The sequence below is a fragment of the Dasypus novemcinctus genome, chromosome 26, assembly GCF_030445035.2.
Source record: "Dasypus novemcinctus isolate mDasNov1 chromosome 26, mDasNov1.1.hap2, whole genome shotgun sequence".
Lineage (NCBI taxonomy): Eukaryota > Metazoa > Chordata > Mammalia > Cingulata > Dasypodidae > Dasypus > Dasypus novemcinctus.
The window spans coordinates 17,830,655-17,850,629 of NC_080698.1; the positions used below are offsets into that span (position 1 = coordinate 17,830,655).

The window sequence follows — 19,975 nt, forward strand, 5'->3', positions numbered from 1 at the left end:
AGAAGTTAACACACAGAGCATGGGGCAGGCGAGGGAGAAGTGTGGGGTGGAAACCTCTTTTTCTGCATGAGTATGGCTCCCAAATTTCCGGAGCTCTTTTCAAATCTCTTTAAAGAAAGTCCGTTTGACGAGTGTCCCGGGCGCATGGCCGCGGGCAAAGGGAACTGCCCTTCGGAGGACAAGGGCCCAGGTCGCGGCAGAGGCGCCTGTCCTCCAGTGTCCAGAAGTCCTGGCTCCCCCGCCACCTCATCCTTTCAGAGGCAGAGCCCCAAGAAAGCAGTGCCAGGGACCCCCGGCTCTTCAGGAAATGGGAAAGATGTCCTAAAATAATGGACTACCACAGTAAAACAGAACATTTTATTTGATGCAGAAATTCTAAGATACAAAAAGAACATTTTGCAAAAGTCAGCTGTGATCTATTGTCAACTATTTACAGAATTATGTACAAATCATAACAGGCATTATCATCTTCAATGTAAAAATATAGCACCCTGCTACAGTCTGTCCGTGCAGAGAACAAACTTAAAGGTGAAACGAAGGCAACGACAACCCCACTCTGTTCCATGGGCCCCCTCCCCCACCCACCCCAAACAGAGTAATAGTGAGGTTACGCAGGGAAAAATTGTTTATTTACTAACACTGGGAATAGAAGTTACCTACTATCTAAATGAACATACTTGGTTTTTACAAAAGCTTCTTCTACCATCCAGGCTCACTACGTTTTTTTTTTTTGTTTGTTTGTTTAGAGAAACACCTTTTCTAAAAGATAAGCACACAAAAGTGTGATACAATGGTACGTTTTTTTGTCAAACATTTGGAGCAGTCTACTTTGTCCACGCCATGTGCAAACAGAAGACTGCCTCTTTGAATCTCCTCTATCAAAACTTTAGTTAACATCCAATTTAAGCAATGGTTTAAACACCTGCTTTTGTCACATTTCAGACTGTGCAAAACACAGTGCTTGGCCAACCCAGCACCAGGATGCCAGTCTTTTAAGATACGGGCAGGGATACAGACTCCACTGAATTTTGGGGAGGAACCAAAGAGGAGGGAAGACAAGTGGGCCAAATGCCTAAAAGGTCCTCACTGGGGGATTCAAATGTATGTGTTTGCAAATTAGCAATCTGATGGTGGTACTGAGCAAAGGTTGTCATTACCTGCCAGTGGTTAAACTGACTTCTATACCATTTAATAATATTGTGAATTATGAACTAAAGGATTTATCTACAGATATACAAAAATAGAATCCAAAATTGGGAGGGCTAGCTGCCACTCAGAAGGTCAGGGCTAGTCTTAAAGAGTATCTGCAAGAACCTCAGGCAGGAGATAGAAAACATGGAGTAAGCAAAAAATGTTTGGCCTCAGAAGGGAAAAAAAAACCCCATCAGATATGATAGGGAACCACTACCAAGGTGGCAGGCCTATGGCAGTAGAATAATCTTCAACATGAACACAGGTGATATGCCATTTTTTATATTTTTAACTTAAGAGAAGCTGGCATGAGAGAATTTCCCCCTAATCTCACCCTGAGCTCGGCATTCACCAGGCACCAATGTGAATAAGGCACCATGTTCAATTTGGACAACCAACCAAAGAGTAAAACAGAAACAGAAGCGCAGAGAAAATTATTAAGCCCCTGGAAAACAAGAGCCATGCAGAACAGTTTAAGTAGGTGGGATGATTTATCATTGAAATCAAAACACCAGGGGGATGATTTCGCTATGGTTTTCAAATACATGGAGGGTGACCAGCTGTTCTTTCTCCACAACACGCTGAACAAAAGAAGGCTGGTTTGAATTTCTATAAGGAAGCCGTACAAAGGGCTATCTCATCAGTAGGGTAGGTTACAGAATCTCCTTCGCTGAATATCCAGAATCCCATCCACAGCCATATGTCTGAGATAATTAGGGCGCAGCCCTGTCTGACAGCAGGCAGGGAGGGACATGCTAGATGATCCAGACTTTCTCCTGGCCCCAAAACGCTGCAATCAGAATCAAAGCTATTGGCTTACAGTCAGACTTCCTTTTGTTTACTTTCACCCTGAGCCTGGAAAGGACGTGATGTGGCAAGGGTGATCCAATACTCCTCGAGGACTCCAAACTGCTATCTTGATACCAGGAAGGGTTTTCCTCCAGATACTGTTTCACACCTCCAAAACAGTCAGTTCACAGATCATTTAAAACAGAAAAGAGTGCAAATACCTGGCTCTAGTGGACACTGGGGGATTCCCTGCACTCGTCTCCACGAACGCCTGCTTTCCCAATTACGCCTTGGCCTAAGTACAGAATTGCACGCCATGCAGAGAATGATTAACCTTGGAGCGAAAACTATATAAATAGGACCCTTCAGGTTTGGGAGTTTAAATGAAATCGTTCCAAGTGTTATATTTTTTAAATTGGGAGAACATAAATCTGACTTCAAAATTAACAACTGGCCTTGCCTTTTTCTTAGGACACCATGAAATGTAAAGAAGCTGTCAAAACATTTCAAATACATTCAGAATCACATCAAATTTCTTTGAGGGAGAAATGGAGGAAAACCAACCCAGCTAATGGCTACATTTAAGCAGCAGCATTTTCTGGTGGCACCAGCTGTCTACAATTATCATGGATGACTTTCATTTCAAATCTTCAAGTCCAACATTTTAAAAATGCTGCCAACATTTAGAAAAATAGAATATTTCATATAAAAACCCAGATTCTCAGTATCTTTTGAAAAACGGGAAGATGAGGAAATACTGCATGACCTAAACAGTTGTACTAACTGCCCCCGTAGGTAGGGCAGGAGTTCCCCAGTTTGCCACAGTCCCCACCATTTCCTATTGTCTCTCTAACACTGAAAAACCATGTCAAATACAGCCGTTTTCCTTACAACTGGTCTTCACTGGTGTCCTCTGAAGGCACGGCATCTGCCATCCATTTGCTAAAAGTAGTAGGTCCTTCTTCACCACCAATATAACACAGAAAAGGCCAACAACCTTCAAAGTGGTATTGTAAACCTCTGTTCAATAAATACACATTTTCTCTCTCCTTAAGAGAAACAAATCAGTGTTGAGATGGTTGGGGACAGTTTGAGAAGGGGTGTAATTTCTTTCTCCAGGAATAAAATAGCATTTTCTTCCTTTATTTAAAGGAAATGATGTTCAACCCAGAAAAAAAAAAATCTGAAAATCATGTACCTCCACATTTTTGGAGGGGCAGTCTACCTTTTTGTTTGTGCGTAAGTCAGGGGACCTGAGTCAAGGAGTTGGTTTGTGTCTGCTTTTATTTTTAAAGCAACAAGACTGGACTTTTGGCAAACAAACATCGTGAACTTAAGATACTGAGATATTCATATATTACATAGGATTCCACTGATGTCATTGTTGCTGAAGACATTTTTCGAGCTTCTGATCTAGGACCATCTTCAGTTATTGCTAATGCATCAACCAGGAATTCTCATCTCATGACTTCACCACCCAATCTCAAAATGCTATTACCTGGACAGCACATCTACCTGAGTACCTGGGCCTGGATCTGAATGACTTCCGGTTCTTTTTGGAGCTCGACGTACCGCAAAGGCACAAGGCTCGACCCTGCGCACCCCGTGCTGCGGTGGTGCAGGGCTGCCACTGCAGACAACCTCTGCACAGCTTCACCTGCGCTGCGGCCTCCGGGGTAACTCTCCAGGCAACGCTGACCTGATCGTATCAGATGCTAAGATCTTCCCGCAGGGCATGGGTGACTCACGATGAACATCTCCCTCCCCGCTGGCTTCTACTTGAAACTTCTCAGTTGCCTGGAACCCTGAACTTACCCCCGTCTCCTTTTCCAAGGACGCCGTCTAACTTGCCCACGTGACTCTGACTCTCAGGGTCAAGACCTCTCATGGACATCATCTCTATATTCTAATGCTTGTCTTCGTCAATGTTCAAAAGCCTGTGACTTGGCAGGACCCTTTTGTGAGTTCCGTTTTATCATTTCCACTGTCTGGAACAATTTAAGTTTCAGAAAAAAATACAGCTCCCTTTAAAACAGATGTTTTACCTTAATCTGCAAGGCAACTATTCCCATTTCTAGATGTTCACTTTTAAAAAGTGAAACTAATAAGGCAAGACTAGAAAGCTGGACTTAACTTACTCACCATAGTTTCATTACCTGGTATGTTTAAGAGCTTGAATCTGTTGAACCTCAGTTAAGAGTATTTCAAAATAAGTATCCAAACCCTAAATTTGAACTCTGCCCTTTTTCCGTTTACTTGATAAGTGAGCTCATTACCAAGCTCTCAACCCAGGACAACCCCACCCCCAGCCCTGCAGCCCATCCCTGGGGACCTGGGGCCACTTTCTCCACAATGTATCCTTCCAGGTGCAAAGCGGAGTATCCATCCTAAAAAGCAGGTTCCTTGGGGTATGCCACATTTCTTGTCCTCCATAAGAAAGCTCTTTCATCATGGTGCCAAGTGAATTGCCCTATGTTAGCACGTCACAGAATGTCCACCGAGGGTGAAATGGCAGGACAGTGACGTGACCAGGAGCTGTGTGCGTGTCCCGGATTCCTCAGTGACAACATGGAATGTCTCTGCTCCAGCAAGATGACTGGTTTTATGGCAGCTCCACTCAGTCTCTCCCTCCAAGCAGCTGCAGGAAACTCGACACCAGAGAACAGACTAGGGCTTTCTTCTCCTGAGAAGCTGCCAGCTGCCTTTACGGAGCAGGGAGTGTGCCATTTACATCAAAAATACACACGGACCTCTTCTTTCCAACAGGGGAGTAAAGCTTCTCTTCCCCACCTGCCAAACATGTGTCTGGAAGGGAGACTCCTCCCCCACGCCCACCTCTCACCCTGTCTCTGGATATTTCTCGGCATCCCCCAAAACGTCCCTCCTAGCTGATGAAGGAGTGAAAGCCATGGTCTCTGGTATGAGTGCTGAGAAAAGAGAGTGCCAAATCCAACAGCACCCATGAAGAAGGTGGAGAAAGATGCTCACGTCCCCTCAAGGCTCAAGGACGAGGGTGTGGGGCAGGGAAGGGATTCCACAGGGGAGACCCAGACATCCCATTACGTATAAGCTAATTAACGATCTATTGTGGAACAAATGTTCCCCTTCTGTGGAGAAGTCATTCATAAGAACAGAATATTTAGTTTTTCTTCCTAAAGCAAATTATTTGCTCCTAAGCTCTAAATGCCTATTTTTGGTTAAGACAGAGCCCTAGAGACAAATCTTTCATTGGGAAAGTACATTAAAAAAAACAGTGAAAAATCATTCACAGGCTGGGTTAGGGGAGGTGTACTTTAAGAGTCGAGAAATTGAATGATTTCAGATACCATGTCTTTTTTAGGCAATTTTCAAAAGACATGTTCATCTTTATGACAGTCCCCTCCTTTCTACCTTCTTAAAAAGAAGGTTGTCATTAGCCAAACCAGTTCAGCAGATTCACTGGCTACCACCTCCACACACTGCTCCATTTCAGTGGATTCCTAACCCTAATACTGCAGGACACCAACTTTAGACCACAAGGCCAACCAAAGCATGAACTTCAACTCCCCATAACGTGGCCCAACTGGATACCAGTCTCTAAAAATAAACCTCGGAGCACCAACATCTGAGATTCAGTGCAGTAAACAATCTAGGGAAACCTGGCAGGCAGATCCAGCCCAGGGCAATGCCGACTCAGCCCAAGGGAGCCTCCGGTGCCTTCTGCACATTCGCTGAACCAGCCCAGCTGGAATGGTCAAGGTGGTCAGCCTGGCCCGGCAGCCCCACCTTGGCCAGCCACGTCACCTACTGACACATAAAGACTTGCTTTATAAAAGGTGACTGTGTTCAGGCACCTTCCTGACCTTTGACTTAGAGCTTCCTTAAAATCCATCATCCCAAGTTCCACGTCAGAAGCGGGCAGGAACAGCATCGATAAGGACACTGACTGCAGCTAGACTGGCCCTTCAAGTTCTGAAGCTGTAACAACATTAAAAGTGCCTTTTCCACAAAGCATTTTGAATCAAAGTAGCCGACAGCAAACAGGCAAAGTTTGCTGAGATCAATTAAGTCTGCAAGATCAGTGTGGGCATTTTCCTGTTTCTCTTTACACATGTTCTCCCCATTGCCCAGAACAGGCTCAAATTTGAGGAATGACCTAATGTGGCAAGCCGTGGTCAACTTGACAGACATGTGCTCCGAGCTCCAAGTGGTTTTAGAAAACAGGACATGTTGAAAAGGTATCTGGTGGAGGGTTGGTATAAGGTGAGCAAGTACTGGCCAGAATTTCACTCAGAAGATCCTTGCACAAGACTCCACTCCAAGTGGGCCATGCAACCAGGGGGAGCTGGGAACCAGCGAGGCGGCAGCTAAAGTGGCAATGCTTAGACTCTTCCGTTTCGTTACAATGGAGCGACAGCATGGAGTGCATCGGGGCAGCCGTGGCAACCGAGTTCTGCTTTGCACATCCCAGAGGCCAGGAGCTTGGAAGGAAGGGCAGGAGGCTCCTCCTCACCTAAGGAAAAATGACAAGAGTCACACGGTGACTGCACTGCACCGAGCAGGTGCTCGTGTCTGTACGCAGCTGGGATCTGTTTGGACCAGGGATTAACCTTTTTGGTTTCATGGACCCCTTAGCCAATCAGGTGAAAACCATGGACCCCTTCTTAGAATGTAGCAGCAGATAGTTTTATGACACTCAACTAACATCGGGTCTAACAACTATCGAGATTCCAAAGTATGGATGAGTGTAAGTGATTTTTTGAGATATGCTACAACTGTAATGTGAAATGGAATGAATACAACTATAATTTATTGCATGCGTTCCTAAGTGAAGGAAATGCTACATTTCAGTTAAGAGGTCAGAGAAGGGAAGCGGACTTGGCCCAGTGGTTAGGGCGTCCGTCTACCACATGGGAGGTCCGCGGTTCAAACCCCGGGCCTCCTTGACCCATGTGGAGCTGGCCCACGTGCAGTGCTGATGCGCGCAAGGAGTGCCCTGCCACGCAGGGTGTCCCCCGCGTAGGGGAGCCCCACGCGCAAGGAGTGTACCCCGTAAGGAGGGCCGCCCAGTGCAAAAGAAAGTGCAGCCTGCCCAGGAATGGCACCGCACACATGGAGAGCTGACACAACAAGATGATGCAATGAAAAGAAACACAGATTCCCGTGCCGCTGACAACAACAGAAGCGGACAAAGATGCAGCAAATAGACACAGAGAACAGATGACCAGGGTGGGGAGGAAGGGGAGAGAAATAAATAAATAAATAAATCTTAAAAAAAAAAAAAAAAAAAAAGAGGTCAGAGAAAATAGAGATAATAAGCTGATTTTTTTCAGGTCAAGCTCACAGACCCCTGGTTAAGAAGCTCTGGTCTGGACAAGTGCTCTGCACAAGTGCGGCGGGCATCCCGGCCACCCTCGATGCTGTATCTCATCCTACTGGAAGGCTCCAGTGCCCTGAGTTGAGAGAGCAAGAGCTTCCCCCCATCCCTGCTACCTGGAGCCCCATGTGGGCTACAGAGGAGAGGACATTGCAATCACAAGCCCTGGTTCAACAGATGTGGCTTTGGAGGCGATAGACAGGAGGGGGAGGTGACAACTACAGGTCCCCACAAAGCCAAAGGCCCAGGATGAACCTGGAGGACATTATGTTGAGCAAAGCCAAGCCAGACACAACAGACATGAAAGGACAAATACTGTAACGACTGCACTGTCATGGACTAAATATATTGTGTAAACTCCTGGAGTTAACTAGAATATGGGTCACCAGAAAATAGGAGGAAGGTACAGAATGGAAAGCTGAGAATGTGCAGGACTGGTAAAAAGATTGTGAGTTCATCTATGGAAATGAACGGAAAAGATGAAAGCACATCATGTCTGTAACAGCGGTACTATTATATGGGTATGACAGTGGTTGAAAGGGAAAGAAATAGATCACGTATATTACTAAAAGGAAGCTACAAAATGTACCATGGGACTGTATAGCATAGTGAAACCTCATGTGAAATATGAGTGTGGACAATACTGCTTATAAGACTTTTTCTTTGAAACTGAGCAAACGTTATATATGTTAAAGTTACAAGATGTTAATATCAGGCAAAAAACACAAAAACAAACCAAAAACCAACATTATGCTAAGTGAAAGAAACCAGATACAAAGTGTTATAAAATGTGTGATTCCATTTATATAAAATGTAAATATAAATCAATTTATAAAGACTGAATTAGATTAGTGGTTATGTAGGGCTGGGGAAGGATAGAGGGATTGAGAGGTGACTGCTAAGGGGTGTGGAGTTTTTCTTTGAAATTGGTCTAAAATTTTTTGTGGTGATGAATGCACAACATTGTGGTTATACTAAAAGCCACTGTACGCTTTAGATGGATTATTTGGCATGTGCATATATCTCAATAGAACTGCTTTTTAAAAAAAGGACAGGGTCAACAGAGCCTTCCCCAGGACACTCAGGGCCCAGTGTGTTTTGGTCTTCAGCGGCTTCAGGATTTCAGAAAGGTGACAGGATCCTGTTCCCGCGGGGCCTGGGAAGGTCACCATAATGTGACATCAGGACTTCTGCCCCTTTAACCCTGCGAATGTTCCCGTTACCTGGGAGAGATCAAGACCGTCAACAGACTCCTCCCACGTCACGTGAAAGACGCTGCTACTGGGAGAAAGACGGGCTGCGTGGAGGAGCAGACTCCACGCCCCCGGCTCTCCTCCGCTCTTACCCAGGCCTGACGAGGAGGACACGCTCTCCGTCAGGGAAGAGGTTTCCGTCTGGTCCGCCGACAGCCCTTCCATCAGAGGCAGGGACAGCTCGGACGAGGGCACGGACGAGTCATAGATGCCCGAGTCCCGCGGCACGTCCGAGGGGCTGGCGGCCTTCACCAGGTGCAGCAGGGGCTGCAGGCCGCAGGCGTCGGGGGCGGCGCGGGCCGCCGCGTCTTCACCCGGGCGCGGGCGCGGAGGGGCGGGGGGCGACTCGGGCGGCCCGGTCGCTCCGAGAAGGGCCGCCTCAGCCTTGGGGCAGAAATCGCCCTCGGTCCCTGCCTTGCCCATCACGTCATTTAGAACCAAGCCCGAGTCGAACTTCTCCAGGACCGGCTCCCGGGAGAGGGGTGGCGGGGGATGGAAGGGAACAAACTGCTTCTCAAACCAATCGGGCTCCTCGTCGATGAATTGGTGCATGTTGCAAATGGCCACGTAAAGGGAGCGGCCCGACTTGCTCCGGAAGTAGTTCCTTCTGCTGACGTGGCCAGGCCACGGCCCCGCCTCCCAGAGGGCGTGGTCTCGGGAGTGCAGGTGGGAACAGAGCTGGGGGAGGTTGTCCATGAGTTTGTACTTGGTGCTCAGGTCCAGGATGCCAGGGACGTCGCCCTCGCAGGAATAGTCGAAGTAGACGGCGATGAACTTGCTGAGCGCCGCCGGGCTCTGCTTGGCCTGGCGGAGCTTCTCTGCGATGGCCGACACGGCCACCAGGAAGGGCTCCCCTTTCCCTGGGCCCCGGCCACCGCCTTTGTGTTTGAAGTTCTTCTTGTCCACGAAGTACTTCATGCCTTTAGAACACACCACGATGATGAACTGGGACTCGTGGATCTTCTGAACGACCCATTCTCTCTGCCCTTCCCTGCAGGGACTGAAGTCCTCCCACAGGTCCAGAGCCACCTGGAAGGAGCACAGAGCAGCTCAGCTCATCTCTGCAGAACGCGCAGCAAGAGCCCGGAGACCCGAGGAACAAGAAGGGCACGCCGGGAAGCAGATTTGGCCTAACAGATAGGACGTCCGCCTACCACGCAGGAGGTCCAGGGTTCAAACCCAGAGCCTCCTGACTCGTGTGGAGCTGGCCCACGCACTGTGCTGATGCGCACGCACAAGGAGTACCGTGCCACACAGGGGTGTCCCCCACGTAGGGGAGCCCTACACGTAAGGAGTATGCCCTGTAAGGAGAGCCGCCCAGGGCGAAAGAAAGTTCAGCCTGCCCAGGAGTGGTGCGGCACACACAGAAAGCTAACGCAGCAAGATGACGCAACAAAAAGAGACACAGATTCTGGGTGCCACTGATAAGAATATAAGCCAACACAGAAGACACACAGTGAATGGACACAGAAAGCAGACAACTGGGGGGGGGGGAGCAGGGCAGGGAAGGGGAGAGAAAGAAATAAAATCTTAAAAAAAAAAAAAGGATGCGCCATCCATCCTTTGGCCATTCTCAGCACCTGTGGGTGGTGGCTGCACACCCGGCCCTCTGCTGAGGGCTTGCACGTGGCATCACCAGGGGTCCCCCTTTACCACTCTCTCCCTACAAATGAAGGGACGAGAGCACGGAGATTCCAGCCACTTGCCCAAGTCCCAGGCCACAGCTACTTGAGGTGAAAGCCGCCCAGGAGCTTACAGCATGGGGGAGGGCACAGGGCTTAGGGCTGGGGTCAGCGTGCTGAGGAGTGGGGCTGCCCGGGTGGGAGGCACAGACCCTGGAGAGCAAGCTGACAAGATGTGGCTGAGCGGCCTCAAAGTGGGCTGGGACATAGGGCCCAGGCCTGGGGGTCAGTCTCCCACAATGCTAGCTCATCATGTCCAGAGAGTGTGACTGGACAAAGAGGTCCTCTCCGGCCACTCTCACAGCCCCAGGGTGGGCCATTCCGAGCACCGCAGTAACGCGGGGCTGACCGGGGCCTCTTGCCGGGTCTGCGGGGACACATCCCTCCAAGGCCTTTATTCCCAAAGTGGGGCGGGGCAGGGAGGGGGGGATCCTGACAAAGGAAAGAAGACCAGGCCTGAGTGGCCCCTCAAGGGCCTCGCCCTCTCACGCCGCTTTCACCTGATCATCCTGAAAACATCACCTGGTGATGACATCAGCCTCTTTCCTTCTAGCGTTCAGGAGCTAATTTCCAACAGGGAAAGCCGAAACTGGCAGCCGCAGCCTCTTACGGGGGAAGAGGATTCTGCAGTGACTTTGTTCTCCTCTTCCACTGCTACCAAAGGAAAGGGCCCCCAGCACCCACCCCCTAGATGGGAGGAACCCTGAACTGCCATGTGCTTTCCTTACACCTTGCTAACATGTAAGTTACACCTTAGCTGAGACTATATATCAAGCATTTTAAATGCTTTAACCCAGCAATTCTTGGGAAATCATCAGAAATGGGGCAAAATTTATCTCCTGGGGTGTTTAATACTTCGAATTAACTCAAGCATGATGAATTGATATTATGGACTACGTGGCTATTAAAAATGCAGTTTACACAGAACATGGTGTGGAAAATGAAATCAAGAGACAGAAAAGACCACTGCAATCAACCAAAATGCAACACCTGACATTAACTGGGGTTCCTCTTCCTCCAGGTTGGGATTACTGGCAAGTTTTCAGTTATCTTTTTCTACAGTTTCCAAGTTGCTACAATATGAATTGTATTCATAATTGGAAAAAATTTCCCCCGAGACTAATTACATACAAAGAAGAGCACGCCAGCTTCTCCTTGGTATCTGGGGGCAGGGAGAGCCACTGGCTAGAGTTTACAGCCATTTTTCAAAGGTGCTGGATCTGCCAACCTCACCAGGTCTGTTCAGGGGACACCGGGCCAGTCTTGTAAATATGTCATTGTGACACCAGGGGGCAGCCTCAGCACGGGAGAGATTCTGAGAGACCCACCAGCAGCAGTTCCAAAGTACAAATAACATCAAATTATGCAATTATTGCACAATCCCTGCATTTTTAAGAAATAGCATGTCCTCCATGAGAACCTTAGACTTCACTCTAAAAATTAACAGCATGACTTGAGAGAAAAACTACATACTAATAGCTTAATTCAAGAGAAGAGCTAAGAAACCAGCGGACGATGTCAGCACCTGGCGCAGTCCCGTTTTCTTCGTGGGCTGGCAGCCCTCCCTCCCTGCCTCCTGGAGCAGCGCTCTCAAGCCATCAGAACTATGCTTCCTACCAGTCAAGGTCAGAGAGCCTTGGGGACTAGAGAAGAGCGTGGGGGCTGGTCAGAAGCTGTGGCAGGTGTCACCACGGGAGGCCAGTGGCAGGGCGAAAGTGACAGGAGAGGCCGCCCGGAGCACAGGTGTCCCGCCCACGGGCTCGGGAGAAGGGCTCTGGGCTGCGCACCTCACAGCCGCAGAAGTCCTGGAGGAAGGAGGCGAAGCACTGGACGACGTTCAGGTGGTTCTGGCCGTCTTTACTGGAATAGCAGAGGAAGACCTTGGGCCGCGGCCGGAGCCTCTCTCGCGGCAGGGCTGTGGCGTAAGCGGAGGACTCCGAGCTCTCTTCATCTAAATGTGAATATATATTTTCTAAATTGGAAAAGAAGACAGGGTTGACACCCGCAAGCAATGCTTTGTCCCGCGCCCGTCCGTCCTGACCCGGAACCCACAGCTAACTTGAAGATGTCCGAGGAACAAGAGCCGGCAAAGGCCGCCTCAGGATGGTCCCAGTCCCCCAGCTCCGTCAGCTGCCATCATCGCCGGGAATGGGGCACCGGTTTTCCAACCTGAAACTCACCTCGGACCAGCTGGGAACACTGTCGGGTTAGAAGAGGGCATCGAGAATTGCAGTGAAGTGCGCTCGCCAGGACCAAAGCGGCACTGGCTGGGCTGACCTCTATTTTTATTTTATTTTTCACTTTTTAATTGAGGTATAACTTACAATGGATAAAGTGGAAAAACCTTAAGCGTGCAGCTCAATGAATTTTACATAAGAATACACCTGTCTGATTCCTAACAAGGCCAAGATATAGGACATTTCCCACACCCCAGAAAGTTCCCATATGACACCCGACTTTTATAAATGACCTAGCCCTACCTCTGTCCTTACTTGTACTTTAGACTTCCTCTATAAGGCCCTTCATTTACTAGGACGGATCTGAGAATAGAATTACACCTGTCCTCTTACGGCTTCTGAGGTTAATAGTCAAATATGGGGGAGTGGCTTCCAAGTGGTTGAGCACCCGCTTCCCACGTATGAGGTCCCGGGTTCGATCCTCCAAAAAACCATAATGAACCAAAAAAAACCAGCTCTCACTGGGGAGCGGACATAGCTCAGTGGTTAAGCGCCCGCTTTGACATGCTAGGTTCAATCCCCAATCCCTGGTACCACCTTAAAAAAAGCCAAGCCTTGTAACTTTGGGAATGTATGTTCTGTCCCCGCATTTCTCTATGCTGGCTGGGGGGCTGGCTCTGGGAGCTTTGTGGATTCCCAGATGCCCGCCTTGCCCGCGGAGGAACCAGCGCTGCCAGCCTCAGCCTCCGCCAGCACCGTCCTGCCCGGAAGGGGCACACTGCACAGAAATACCTTGCTGCTTCTTGCGACACATCACGGTGAAGAGCGTGGCGAATGCGGAGACGACCACCAGCGGCACAGTGATGGCCACGGCTCTGATGGGCCCTGCCCACGGGGAATGCACTGGGAAGTTTCAAAGGGAAAGATTTAAACTTAAGCAGCGTGACAGCTTCAAAGAGAAGGAACGCTTAAATATTAAAAAAAAAAAAGCCGTGTAACAGGTTCTGGGACCACTCAAGCACCTTTCTCTAGAACGGGTTCAGCATTCATAAAAGGATTCAACTGTTCATTTTTAAAGGGTTGTCCAAAACAATCCAACAGTAAAAGGCTGCTGGGACAGTAAATACCTCTGAGTGAGAATTTTGCCTAAGGAAACCTCCCCTCCCACTTTTCTCCTGAGGACAATTGACTATTGACTGAGTCCCCACCACACACCGACCACACTGGCTTTGATCTCCCAGGCATCAAGGCGGGGTGGAAGGAAATTCAGATTTGACCGAACTTCATTTAAGACTAAGGAGCCAAGTTTTGTTTTGTTCTTTTTTTATAAACCCGTGAAGTACAAAAAGTATCAGACACTTTGGTCAACTGTAGCCCAGAGCCAAAATTTCACTCAAAAAAATTCTTACCTGGCTTTAAGGCATAATGCATCACTTTCCTCGTTGTATTAGTGTCATCCACCAGCTGCGAAACAGAAAAGGCTTTTTTTTTTTTTTAAAGTGAAAGCACCCCAACAAATTATGCCTACCAGGCAAGTGGGGAAAAAATGGTGATTTCCTTCATTTTCCCACCTGTGGGCAGTGGAGGGGGCGGGGAGGGAGAGGAGAGTGGCTGAAGAGAATGCTGGCTGGGGCCTGGTCTCCATTCACAGGGCTGCGATTAGGCATTAGGGAGACGCATGCTTCACCCGCTCAAAAGTCTCAAATCCATCCAGTGTCCTTTCATGAACCAAAAGGCTGCCTATTCACGGAAGAATTCAGCCAGGGATTTCCACATTCTAACAGTTTTCAAATAAAACGAGGTTCTACCACCAATTTTAGTGGGCCTCCATTAATGCTTTAAGAAGGCGTGTCAGTTAAAAAACCACCTACTGCTACCAAGTCATGCAAGAACTAGGCGTTTTTACCATATGTTGTGTTGGTTGCCTTTGAGTCATGGGGCTATGGACAAATTCTTAATTTCCCTTTCTATTTTTTAGTTTATTTCCTATATTTGCAGTACTTATATTTTGATATTAGAAAAGTAATCCGAAAAAAAAAGAGAAATTTATCATTTTCTCTACTACATGCTATTTGAAATGATGTTTAGTACTCACACCTATACAGAAAAACATCAGTAGAAACCCTACAGAAGTATAGGCAGATGTAAAGGGCATAAATTTTGTTTTGCCATTTTAATACAAAAGGAAAACATTTTTAAAGCTAAAATTTTAAAAAGACAACTTTGTTGTATGATGGAATATCATATGGCTACTTTAAATCATGGGTACATAGACTATTCCACTACATAAAAAAAAATAAAAACATACTCTGATATATTTAGTGGAAAAAAATCAAAGCCCAATTACGTATGAACTTTTTAAAAAACATACTTTAAGAACTACGTGAAAATATGACTGCAAAAATATAACCATGCACACCTTCAATGGTTTGAAATTTTAGTGCTATAAATGGTTGGACTTATGAACTGGATTTGTTCTATAGAATTAGTAACAGGGCTTTCTTGATTTATATATACCTCAATTATATAATCCCCTGGAGAAACATTTTGAAGGAGGCAGCTGGTTGTCTCTGTATTTTGGTCCTGCAAAGAAACAAACAGCACTTTAAAATTTAACTTCCTGAATGAAAGTCATCGGGTTACTTCTCCCCCAGAACTAGGAGACTTAACCATCAGTCTCAAACCCATTTTTAAAAGATGCCAGCTTGGGAACTGGCTCCCATCTATCATACGGGTCCAGTGTTGGATACCCAGGGCCTCCGGGTGAAGGCAAGCCGGCTCGCACATTGAGCTGGCCCACAAGGAGTGCTGGCCCATGCGGAGTACAGCCCCACACGGAGTGCCACCCTGTGCAGAAGTGCCACCCAGCACAGGAGTACCAGCCAACGCAGCAAATGATGCAACAAAAGGAGTCACAGAGGAGAGACAATAAGAGACTTAGCAAAAACCAGGGAGTTGCGGTGACTCAAGAGAATGTTCACCTCTCTCCCACTCCAGAAGGTTCCAGGATTGAGGTTCCCAAGGCCGCCTATGAGAATACAAGCAGACACAGAAGACACAGCGAATGGACACAGAGAGCAGACAATGGAGGGAGGAGGGAGTATAAATAAATAAATCTTAAAAAAAAAAAAAGAAAAAGATGTCAACTTGATCGTGAACCAACTGTATTTACCTGCTTGTATCTGAACTTTACTTTGACAAAAGGCCCAGAAGGGCCTTTTATTGTTCCCTCAGCAGAAGTACTTGATTTGAGAACCAAAAAAAACCTAGTTAAAACAATCCTCTATTTAATAAGAGGGTGGGGAGAGATACTGCCAGTCTGTGGTGCGTATTTTATTTGTCCTAATTTACCTTGGGCAGACGGTCAAAGAAGGTCAACGACTGAGGTGAGAGCCAGCAGGAGAAGAAAACCACGACAGGACCCAACGCACGAGCGTGTCTAGAGGGCGCTGGGCTCTGCCCCAGTGGCCAGCAGCCTCTCCTGGAGCGCCCAGGGGATCAGCTGGCAGTCCTGGGACCTCCCATGGAACGGCTCCCCACCTCGCTGACCGCTCTCCGTTTAAGACCTTGGCTCCACGTGTCTCATCTGCCGTGAAACAGGAGCAGCGGCTGAGCTGCCAGTGGCCTGGCTCCTGGGTGTGGTTTTCCGCTTACAGCTGTTGACCTTGCGGACGCCAGGCGACCTCCCTGGGCCTCGGGTTTTGGGTCACCTGAGGTGCACTGCCCTGCTGAGGGTGAACGGGGTCACCTTCTGCCTTTGTTTCAGTCACACTGGAAACAAGTATCCTTTTCACGATATACTCGTGCAACGCTTTCTGAATTTTTGAGCTTCTCGATGGTGATTTTGCCCTTGAAAATGGCCCTCGAGCACAGTGCTGAAGCACCCTCTAGTGTTCCTAAGTGCAGGAAAGCTGTGCTGTGTCTCTCGGAGGAAATACGCATGTTTATACATGAGTTATGGTGCTACTGGCCCTGAGTTCAATGGTAACAAATCAACAATACATATTAAATAAAGCATCGTTAAACAGAAACAAACATCAAAGAGGTTACATGTGGATGTTGATGAAAACACTGTGATCAGAGGCTTGCAAGAAACGAACCCCGAATTTCCCTTGGGAGCAATGGTACAGTGCTCCTGAATTCAGGGCTCACGCCAACTATACAGACCATAACTGCTGCAAATAACAAGAATCGACTGGGGCGGCGGACTTGGCTCAGTGGTTAGGGCATCCGTCTACCACATGGAGGGCCCGCGGTTCAAACCCCAGGCCTCCTTGACCCGTGTGGAGCTGGCCCACGTGCAGTGCTGATGCGCGCAAGGAGTGCCGTGCCACGCAGGGTGTCCCCCGTGTAGGGGAGCCCCACGCGCAAGGAGTGCACCCCATAAGGAGAGCTGCCCAGCGCGAAAGAAAGTGCAGCCTGCCCAGGAATGGCGCCGTCCACACGGAGAGCTGACACAAGATGACGCAACAAAAAGAAACAGATTCCCGTGCCGCTGATGACAACAGAAGTGGACAAAGAAGACACAGCAAATAGACACAGAGAACAGACAACCAGGGTGGGGCAAGGGGAGAGAAAATATATCTTAAAGAAAAAAAAAGAATCGACTGTGTTTGAGTTCCTTGGCAATACTATATCACCACCCGGGCAGGTGGGGGGAAGACAACTAGGGAGTAAGGGGTGACAAGGTGGCCCTGACACACACCCACAAGAGCCCTAACATTCTGGAATACCTACCCGCCCCAAGAACCAACGAAGCCCAATTCTCATGCCGAGCCCTCCAGATCCCGGGGCCCAGAGGTCCTAGCAGCTCACCTGTTTACAGGTTTTTCGCTTAAAGGGCCCTTCGTGCTTGAGCTTGTAATGCAGGTAGAAGAAACGGAAGCCGAAGCTGTGGGGCGCGTTGTCGAAGGACACCTGCACGTCCGGGCCATGCTGGGTGACGGTCAGGTTCCGAGGCTTCCAGACTGGGAGGAAGAAGGACCACGTGAGCACCTGGAGGCCACCTGACACCGCGCTGTGGCCACATGTTGAAGCTCGACCAGATAAAACCTCTACTTACAGGGTTTACAGGCCAGGTTGTCCGGCTGCAGCAAGAGGTCACAGGCTATTAGGAGAGACACAGATTTTGAGTTTTAGGACAGACTGATATTTTCCTCCTCCAACAATTCAATAAAACATGAAGGATGCTACTGGAGAGGGTTTAAAAGATCATTTCAGCAAATTTTCATACTTTATGAAAATTAAAATGAGTACAATACAAAATACTAAAGCAGTCTTTCTTTTTGCCAAAGAAATGAAACAGTGTAAAGTTGCTCAGAGTTAAAAGGCTTGAGAAGTATGACAAGGTGGGTCCAGGCTGGTGGCCAAGGGCAGTGGCACTGTGTCCATGCTCTTGTCACACGCAGGCCCTGTCTTTGTAAACAGAAAGGCCAGCCCCTGCCCCACCATGGTACATGCTTAGGCTCAAGAGCAGTTGGAACGGGCCTGGTAACTGCTGCAGGGTTGTTCTAATTTGAAATCCGTCGGATAGAGTCTAAACACAACATCCAGGCACCTACTAAATAGCATCACCATTGCTGCATCCCAGGCACCAAAGCCAGTGGCTTTGAAACACCCAAGTAGGGGCCTCTGAAACAGGACGTAAACGCGGTAAGACACAATGAAGGGGGCCAAACAACCAGTCCAGAGTGCCGTGCTGCTCACCAAGGGACCTCTGAGAAACATCCACAATGCCAAGAAAATCAAAAGCAGCATTAAAGCACCAGTGCACTGAGAAGGTGGTAAGTGGCTGCATTTCAGGAACATGCCCTTGCCCTCTCCACCTCCCCTCCAGACACATTGATTCCAATGGGAAAAATAAGTCTTAACTTATGCTAGTTTTGATTCAGGCGAGGCTCTCAAAAATGCATTCTTTGAATTCTCTATCTGCTTGCTAGGTAAAAGGCACCGAGAGACACTGAAAGGCACATGGTCTGTACCATATGGAATCATTTTAATTAAGAAAATGAGACCAACTGTTAAAAATCCCTTGGCTGCACAGTCAACCACCATAGTAAGAAATCTGCAAAAAAAAACAAAAGATGGAAGCTGGAGTTGAGAACAAAACCTCACAGAGGATGAGGACCACAACCAGATCACAGAGGAGGGGCTGTCGCATTGGACCTAGGGGCTGGCCACCCAGGCCTGGAGCACCAGGCACGAGGTCTACCAGGAAGCCGAGCAGGTGCTTCTGCAGGGTCCGGAGTGGCTGACTACCAAGTATGAAAGCAGAGACCCAGGAAGACCAGACAGACATCACATACAGGGCGAGCTGAAAGGGTGGGCAACTGGGAGCCCAGTGGAGTTGGTGATTGGAGAGGATGGACTCTGGAGCCAAACTTCCCAGCTCCACGTCCAGGCAAACCATCTAAACTCTCTCTACATCACTCTACATCCAGTACATAGGGATGAAAAGATCAAACTCTATATAGAGCTGTTACAGGGCTAAACCAAGTTAATATCTGTAAACCATTTAGAACAGGGCCTGGTAAACAGCAGATGTTAAATAAATCACAATAGAAGTGGACCCAGGCAGACTGGTTATTTTTCCTACTCTAGTCCAGAAAATGGCAGGCAATCATTCACAGAGGCTTCCTCCTAATGACAGGGAGAAGATGGAAGCATTTCACACGCCTACCCTTCACCCAAAACTCAACTGATGTTTTTAGGCCTGTATTGTTTTTTTAAAAAGCAGTAAATTTTTTTTTATACAAGACTATCTTGATGGTGGTGACAGAATCCTCAAAAAAAATCACCTGTCAAACATGTTCTAGAATAAGGCTTAGAACAAGGTCTGTTCTAGAATAAGCCAGTCTCTAGTTAGGTTAACAGTTGCTGGTCCACAACAAATTCTAAAAATTGCTTTTCTGGATACAAAGAACTCCCCACCAGGCTTGTTTCACCAGTCTTTGGTATGCTCTTGAAAACAATTCCACGGGAAAATCACAAAAAGTGAGAGACAAGTCTCCTCGTGGGAACCGGGCAGGAAAGGTCATACTCACTACTCACCGCGGGTTCGGAAGAAGAAAGGATGATAATTGCTTTCATTTTTAATAGAAGGAAAAGGGACAATCTTGACAAAGTAATCCGTTTCAAATTTCATATTGAGGAAAGGCTGAGATTCCATTCCCTAAAAAGGAACAAAAACACACGTGACATCATGGAGAAATTACCCGCCCCTCCGTCTACATGGAACACTTGGCTCCCGCCCGGCGGTCACCAGACCCGATTCCAGAGCCGAGGGGCAAGGGGGACATGGGGTCTACTTTACAAAAAGATCTGGACAATGCTGTCTCTCTCTGGCACGGAAGCCACAGCTTTACTGAACCTCCCGTCGGTGGGAGACACCCACGCCCACTCTCAGAGCACAAGGGCACTTCTAGGACTCCTGCCCGGGTGTAACTGAGGCACGTTTACCACAGAGCGGGGTTGAAGGGCTTTCCCAGGAGCGTGGAGCAGGCTCGGGGTGACCCCGTGCCATTCTCG

At 48.1% G+C, this 19,975-nt stretch overlaps 1 protein-coding gene across 1 annotated transcript in view; it reads right to left on the bottom strand.

The window, feature by feature from the left end:
- Positions 1 to 343: 343 nt before the first annotated feature.
- Positions 344 to 19,975, bottom strand: part of IL17RD (interleukin 17 receptor D) — a 66,577-nt gene continuing 46,945 nt past the window's right edge. Inside the window, exons 5-13 of the mRNA XM_058288904.1 lie at positions 19,499 to 19,619; positions 17,511 to 17,555; positions 17,264 to 17,415; positions 14,966 to 15,031; positions 13,858 to 13,912; positions 13,241 to 13,351; positions 12,059 to 12,243; positions 8,682 to 9,618; positions 344 to 6,472 (exon numbers count right to left, since the gene is read on the bottom strand). Of these exons, the coding sequence (XP_058144887.1) occupies positions 6,360 to 6,472; positions 8,682 to 9,618; positions 12,059 to 12,243; positions 13,241 to 13,351; positions 13,858 to 13,912; positions 14,966 to 15,031; positions 17,264 to 17,415; positions 17,511 to 17,555; positions 19,499 to 19,619 (1,785 nt within the window). The 3' untranslated portion in view covers positions 344 to 6,359. The remainder of the gene's footprint in view (positions 6,473 to 8,681; positions 9,619 to 12,058; positions 12,244 to 13,240; positions 13,352 to 13,857; positions 13,913 to 14,965; positions 15,032 to 17,263; positions 17,416 to 17,510; positions 17,556 to 19,498; positions 19,620 to 19,975) is intronic.